The 6,877-nt window shown below is 52.2% G+C and overlaps 1 protein-coding gene across 1 annotated transcript; it reads left to right on the top strand.

The window, feature by feature from the left end:
* Positions 1 to 346: 346 nt before the first annotated feature.
* On the top strand, positions 347 to 4,244 carry LOC115276282 (neutrophil gelatinase-associated lipocalin-like). The gene is made up of 7 exons (XM_029920253.1): positions 347 to 525; positions 1,044 to 1,180; positions 2,546 to 2,625; positions 2,769 to 2,888; positions 3,109 to 3,210; positions 3,906 to 3,936; positions 4,049 to 4,244. The coding sequence occupies exons 1-6, from the start codon at positions 388 to 390 to the stop codon at positions 3,923 to 3,925; spliced, it is 597 nt and encodes a 198-aa protein (XP_029776113.1). The 5' UTR covers positions 347 to 387; the 3' UTR covers positions 3,926 to 3,936; positions 4,049 to 4,244.
* The last annotated feature ends 2,633 nt before the right edge of the window (positions 4,245 to 6,877 follow it).

The following is a 6,877-nucleotide window of genomic DNA, read 5'->3' as shown; positions in this document are numbered from 1 at the left end:
ACTTGGGCCCCAGCAGAGAGGTTCCTGGAGGTCAGAGGTAACAGCTGAGACCCCTGAACACATACAGGGCTAACCAGGGGGAAGAGACTGTGGAGGGAGTCACTGTCCCTGCCGAGGTGTGGAAATATGGGGAATGCCCCCCCCCGACCTTCCTGCCCCTCATCTTGCATAATCCTGACCTGGGGAAAAGGCAGAGAGCTTGCCAAAAGTTTCAGCATGAGTTGCTGGCAATTGCCTCACCCTTCCTGGATTTGGCAAAAGTTAGTCGCTCCACCCTGGGGTGAGCCATTGCCTAGGAGGACCATAAAAGGGTCCCCCAGACTGCCTCACTCACCTCCTCTTTCAGCTGATATCCAGAGCAGTGCCAGCTTCCTCGGCCCTGAAGCCATGGCCCTAGGTCTCCTATGGCTGGGCCTTGCCCTGCTGGGGGCCCTGCAGATCCAGGCTCGGGACGCCACCCCAAACCTGATCCCAGCCCCGCCTCTGCTCAGGGTTCCTCTGCAGCCTGACTTCCAGGATGACCAGGTAAGGAGCCTGGAGGGGCAGCTGCAGGGAAGCCCCGGGATGAGTGTGAACAGAGGAGAGGAGACGAAGGATGGCCTCAGGCTTTAGCTCAGTCTGCCCTGGGGTCCTCTGATGGAAGGCACACCCCACACCCCCATCTGCACCCAACCTTGCTAACAAGAGGGTCAGATGAACAGAACTCCCCTAGTCCACACTCTCTTCCATAATTCTTGCAGTCCTTGCAATGTGGGAACATCTTTAGGCCCTCTACATGATGAGGAAACTGAGGCTCAGGGAAGCCAGTTAGCTACTTGCCAAGGGTCACTCTGTCCCTGACACACTCAGGGCTCCCACCTGACCTATGGTCACCAGCTCCTGCTGGCTTCATCAACCCAGCCTGTGTGGCCAGTCTTGGTTCCAGTGGCCCAGTTAGAGGGCTTCTGGTTCAGAGCCCGGCTGCCGAGAGGCACCTGCAGGAATGGAGTGGGAGGACTCCTGAGGCTGCTCCTGGTTCTGCCTGTCATCAGCCCCCGCTGTAGTTCCAGGGGAAATGGTACGTCTTAGGAGTGGCAGGGAATGCCTTTAAAAGAGAAGAACACAGCCAGTTGAAGATGTACGCCACCACCTACAAGCTGAAGGAAGACGGCAGCTACAATGTCACCTCCACCCTGCTACGGTGAGAGCCACCACCTCCTAGGGGGCAGGGGGGGCCTAGAGGACTGCCCTGGGGGTCCAAGAGACAGACTGCTGCCATAGCCAAGGGGTCACCAAAGCTGAAAGATGGTTATTCATCTGTACTGCAGGGTACACGAACCTTTATTTATTCTTTGTCTCATTCACTAGATCAACGTTTCTTGGTCACTTCACCACAGACACAAGACAGTACTGGGGATGGACACAGACTCTCTCCCAAAGAGAACAGGGGAGTCCTAGAATGGGAGGAGGGTCACTGGAACCAGCCTGGAGTCCCACCAAGGCCTTTGTCAAGGGCATCCAGGGAGGTGTCTGTGGGCTGGCCTTTGAGGAACCAACTTGTGTTAGAAGGAGGCCTGGCACCTTCATGGAAGGGCTGGTGGACTGAGTCAGAGATATCTACCTCTTCAAGAAACGGCAAGCCATAGCATGGCTGCCCTGAGCAGGAGCTGGTGGGAGGCCTGGAGGGGGGCAGAGGCCACAGTGGCAGGGGTCAGGTACTGGTGAGGAATGGGTCTGGCTAGAGCCAGGAGAGGAATGATGGTGCACAGCCCAGGAGGCTGATCAGTCATAGGTGGGAGATGACCAGAGTGGGGGCAGATTAGGACCTAGAGAGAGGAGCCCAGGATTACTCAGCTCCCTGCATTTCTGGCTCTGGCACTTGGGAATGGGGCTTGAGCATCTGTGATGGAGAGAGAAGAAGAAGGGCAGGGATGGGGAGATCAGCTCTAGGTTCACAGGGGATTAGATGGGATGCAGGTGAGACATCAGGGTTGGCCCAACAGCTAAGGGCTTCTTTGGCATCCAGCAGACTAGACCCTAGGTGGTGATTCCCCCAGAAGAGGTTACAGCAGGAAGCCTCAAGATAAGAATTGGGGACAGGGATACCTGGGTGGCTCGGTTGGTAAGCCTCCGACTTTGTCTCAGGTCATGATCTCACAGTTCTTGAGTTTGAGCCCATGTAGGGCTCCGTGCTAACAGCTCAGAACCGGGAGCCTGCTTTGCATTCTGTGTCTCCCTCTCTCCCCTCCCCCAGTCTCTCTCTCTCTCTCAAAAATTAATGAACATTTTAAAACTTTATAAAAAAAAGAATAGGAGACCAATGTCCTGGGTGAAAGGGACAGTATGGAAGGAAGGCCACCTAGGGGAAACAGCCCGGAAGAAGGAAGGACAGTAGGTGTAGGGGGAGAGTCTGAGCAGGTCAGGTGGCTCAGGGCAGAGTAGGCAGGGATAGAGAGGGATGGGCTCAGTGGGGAAGAGCAGACCCATCTGAGGAGTGGGGGGCAGACCTCCTGCTGTGGCATGGTGGACTGTCATACTCTTACCCACCCATCTCTTGCTTCCACAGGAACCAGCACTGTGACCACTGGATCAGAACATTCCTCCCAAGTTTCCAGCCAGGCCAATTCAACCTGGGCAACATTAAGCGTGAGTCCTGCGTGGGGTGGGTCCCTGGAGGCATAGACCTCCCTGCCCCTCCACACAGATGCTGTCCTGTGGAGGCCGGAGAGGAAGCAATAGCTCCCTCTGCTGGGCCAGGGAGGGCTGACCCCTCACCGTCCCCCACTCAGGTTACCCTGGAATACAGAGCTACACAGTACGAGTGGTGGCCACAGACTACAACCAGGTCGCCACGGTGTTCTTCAAGAAAGTTTACAACAACCAGGAGTACTTCAAGATCACCCTCTATGGTGGGTCTTAAGCCCTCTGGGACCCAATTCTTGGCTATGCTGGGGTAGAAGAGGCCCATTGCACCCAGCCCCCAAGGTGCCCTTCACTCTGAGCCCTGGGAGGCAAGAGAGAGGTCTTTCTACAGAACCCCTCACGAGGAAGGGGTCTGGGGCCTTGTTCACGGGTTCCACGATATCTACGGACCTTTCATCAGTCACTCACCAGCCGTCTTGGCCACAGGGAGGACCAAGGAGCTGACTCCTGAGCTGAAGGAGAACTTCATCAGCTTTGCCAAATCCCTGGGCCTCACCGATGAGCACATCGTCTTCACTATCCCCAACGGTAATCACCAGCTGGGGAGAGGAGAAGGTCACATGGGGACTGTCCAGGCCTGGTGTTGCCTGGACAACACCAGGAAGGGGGAAGAGGAGAGACACAGGCCCCTGCAGCGGTCACTGGAGTCCCAGGAGCCACCCTGGGTTCAGGAAGACCCTGCTGCACCCAGGGTTCTGGGCCCCAAGATTCCTCCTTCATGAGAGCTCAGACCTGCCCACACGAGCATGGAACACCTGGGGCCAGGTTTCCTCAGTCTTCTTGCCTGGCCCCTCCCCCTCCATCCAGGCCTGTTTCTCCTGGGCCACCTCCCCGTGTGCCCTGGGGCTGGCTCACCACTGACTTGAGAGGTGCCCTTGTCTTCAGACAGCCTGGCCTGGGCAGGTGCCTCCCCAAGGCTGAGGGGCTGTCAGAATTCAGCAGGAAAACAGGAAGGAGGCTTGGTGCCCAAGCAGGAGTGTGGCTGGGCCTCACCTGCCCCTTTTGGAGATTGGCTGTCACGCAGGTCTGCTTGTCTTCGGCCCTGTCCCCTAGTCCCCTGCCCATCATCCATCTCTGCTGCACCATCCCTGAAGGGAACCCCATAGCTTCTGTGGCTGGGCCAGCCTGGGGCCCAGGGCAGCCCAGGGGCAGGACAGGGGCCCTGGAGGTCAGGGATCCCACCCACACATTCCTGTCCATGGTGACCGCTCTTTCCCCCACAGATCAGTGCATCGATGAGTGAGTGAGCGTGTGGTAAGTATGGCTGGAGCCGGTTCTGATGGAAGCAAGGGTGCAGCTGGGAGGGGGTGTCCCAGGCCTGTGTTTGTCCCACTTTCTCAGCACTGCTCCCCTGACTCCCTCTCAGGTGCCCTCTGGCTCTCACCTCCTCATCCCCCTGTACCAACCTCTCCCAAGGGCACGACCCAGCTGTCCCCACCAACCTGGACACCACTGAGACAGCCAGGAGACCCTTCTCATTGCACAGCCAGCTAGCTCCTCCCCATGCTGCCCTGCTCACGGAACCCCTCTTAGTTTACTAAATAAATGCATTTCCCCCAGTTCCCAGTCTCTGCTCCTTGATCTCTGGGCCCTCTGAGAGAAGAAAAGAACCAAGGCCAGGTGCCTATTAGCATCACTTGCAGGAACTGTGGTCCCCAGAAAAGGATGGAAGCCAAGAAGCAGAGTCAGCTCTGACTGAACACTTCTAGCTCCTGCCTCCATGGCCAGCCCCAGACCAGCAGCAGCCACCACTTGCCCCTGCCTCCTAGCGCACTGATGGGCCACATCTCACACCCATGTTCAGCCACCGCAGCAGGTCCGATGGCAGAGGCCCAGCCAGGGCCAGGCAGCTGGAGAGGGTTGAGGTGCTCTCACCACCACTTAACCAGTGATGAAGTTTTGGGGTGATGGGGGGTCTGGGCCAAGACATCTTTGGTGTAAATATGTGATTTTATTAAAGCACACTGACAGGGCCCGTGGGCAGAAAGAGCTGCACTTGGGTTGTGAAGAAAGACTGATTATACAGGATTCAATGGCCTTGGAGGAGGTGAAGTCAAGGGAAGTTTTCAAAGAGATTTTCATTTGCTAAAGAAGATTTACAGAGTACAGGAGGCCTAGCTATTGTCAGGCTAAGGCAATTTTCCCTCTAGCAAAGCATTAACATTAAGACAGTAGGAAGTTCCTGGAGAAATGTTCTTCTCTGCCAGCCTCCAGTATTTGTCACTGGGCTGCAGGGTACCAGGAAGCTTTATGTTGCCTACCAATTCCTTCTTGCCTTTCTTTCCCATTTTACTATGAGAGGTGATATGGGGGGTTCAAGGAAACTGAGTCTATAGGTTTCTAGAGATTAGGCTATTGATAAGATTGTCTTTTTCTTCTAATTTACTAAGATATTTTTTTTTCTAAGATATTTGTAAACTGATGGAGACTCATGTCCTGGAGGACAGTGATCTCTATCAGTTAGCCATTTGTTTCTTTTCTTTTCTTTTCTTTTCTAGTTTTTAATTCTTTTTTACTTATTATTTTTTCCCTTATAGTTTATTGTCAACTTGGTTTCCATATAACACCCAGTGCTCATCCCCACAAGTGCCTTCCTCCAAAACCACCGCCCCCCTTCCGCTCTCCCACTCCTCCATCAGCCCTCAGTTTGTTCTCAGTACTCAAGAGTCTCTTATGGTTTGCCTCCGTCCCTCTCCCCAACTATTTTTCCTTCTTCCGTCCACCATGGTCCTCTGTTAAGTTTCTCCTATTCCACATGAGTGAAAACATGGTATCTGTCCTTCTCTGCCTGACTTACTTCACTTAGCATGACACCCTTGAGTTCCATCCATGTTGCTACAAATGGCCAGATTTCATTCTTTCTCATTGCCATGTAGTATTCCATTGTATATATAAACCGCATCTTCTTGATCCATTCATCAGTTGATGGACATTTAGGCTCTTTCCATGATTTGGCTATTGTTGAAAGTGCTGCTATGAACATTGGGGTACATGTGCCCCTGTGCACCAGCACTTTTGTATCCCTTTGGTAGATCCCTCGCGGTGCTATTGCTGTGTGATAAGGGAGTTCAACTGTTAATTTTATGAGGAACCTTCACACTGTTTTCCAGAGTGGCTGCACCAGTTTACATTCCCACCAATAGTGTAGGAGGGTGCCTGTTTCTCCACATCCTTGCCAGCATCTATAGTCTCCTGATTTGTTCATTTTAGCCACTCTGACTGGTGTTAGGTGGTATCTCAGTGTGGTTTTGATTTGTATTTCCCTGATGATGAGTGATGCTGAGCATCGTTTCATGTGTCTGTTGGCCATCTGGAGGTCCTCTCTGGAGAAGTGTCTATTCATGTCTTCTGCCCAATTCTTCACTGGATTATTTGTTTTTTGGGTGTGGAGTTTGGTGAGTTCCTTATAGATTTTGGATACTAGCCCTTTATCTGATAAGTCATTTGCAACTATCTTTTCCCATTCCATCAGTTGCCTATTAGTTTTATTGATTGTTTCCTTTGCCTTGCAGAAGCTTTTTATCTTGATGAGGTCCCAATAGTTCATTTTTCTTTTTGATTCCCTTGCTTTTGGGGATGTGTTGAGTAAGAAATTGCTGCAGTTGAGGTACAAAAGGTTGTTTCCTACTTTCTCCTCTAGGGTTTTGATGGTCTCCTGTCTCACATTCAAGTCCTTCATCCATTTTGAGTTTATTTTTGTGTATGGTGTAAGAAAGTGTTCTAGCTTCATTTTTTTGCATGTTGCTGTCCATTCTCCCAGCACTATCTGTTAAAGAGGCTGTCTTTTTTTCCATTGGATACTTTTTCCTGCTTTGTCAAAGATTAATTGGACATACATCTGTGGGTCCAGTTCTGGCTTCTCTATTCTATTCCATTGGTCTGTGTGTCTGTTTTTGTGCCATAGCCATTTGTTTTCTTTCCTTTCCTTTGTTCTTGGGCAGCCAGGAGTGCCTGAAGAATGTCACACACATCCCAGCTGAGGTGGAAGGAGGTAATGCTATCTTGGACTTTGCCCTCAGCTTGCCTTATGCTCCCTCATCATATCCCCAATAAACAATTTTGACCCTTACATCTTTAAAGTTGTTGAAGGACTCATCTTCTGTAGCTTCTCCTTGCTCAGTAGGGGCATAGAGAGGTCCCTCCCCATGAGTCAATACTGATCATTTGGCGTACATAGAGAAGAGTTACAGAAGGT

Source organism: Suricata suricatta, chromosome 13, assembly GCF_006229205.1.
Source record: "Suricata suricatta isolate VVHF042 chromosome 13, meerkat_22Aug2017_6uvM2_HiC, whole genome shotgun sequence".
Classification (NCBI taxonomy): Eukaryota; Metazoa; Chordata; class Mammalia; order Carnivora; family Herpestidae; genus Suricata; species Suricata suricatta.
The sequence above is the reverse complement of the archived record's forward strand: the minus strand, read 5'-3'. Positions and strand labels throughout refer to the sequence as shown.

Bases quoted from the DNA above. Each gene is read 5' to 3' on its own strand.
- LOC115276282 (XM_029920253.1), top strand. From the start codon at position 388: ATGGCCCTAGGTCTCCTATGGCTGGGCCTTGCCCTGCTGGGGGCCCTG. The intron at 1,181-2,545 runs GTGAGAGCCACC...TTGCTTCCACAG, and splicing joins GTCACCTCCACCCTGCTACG to GAACCAGCACTGTGACCACT. The intron at 2,889-3,108 runs GTGGGTCTTAAG...TCTTGGCCACAG, and splicing joins CTTCAAGATCACCCTCTATG to GGAGGACCAAGGAGCTGACT.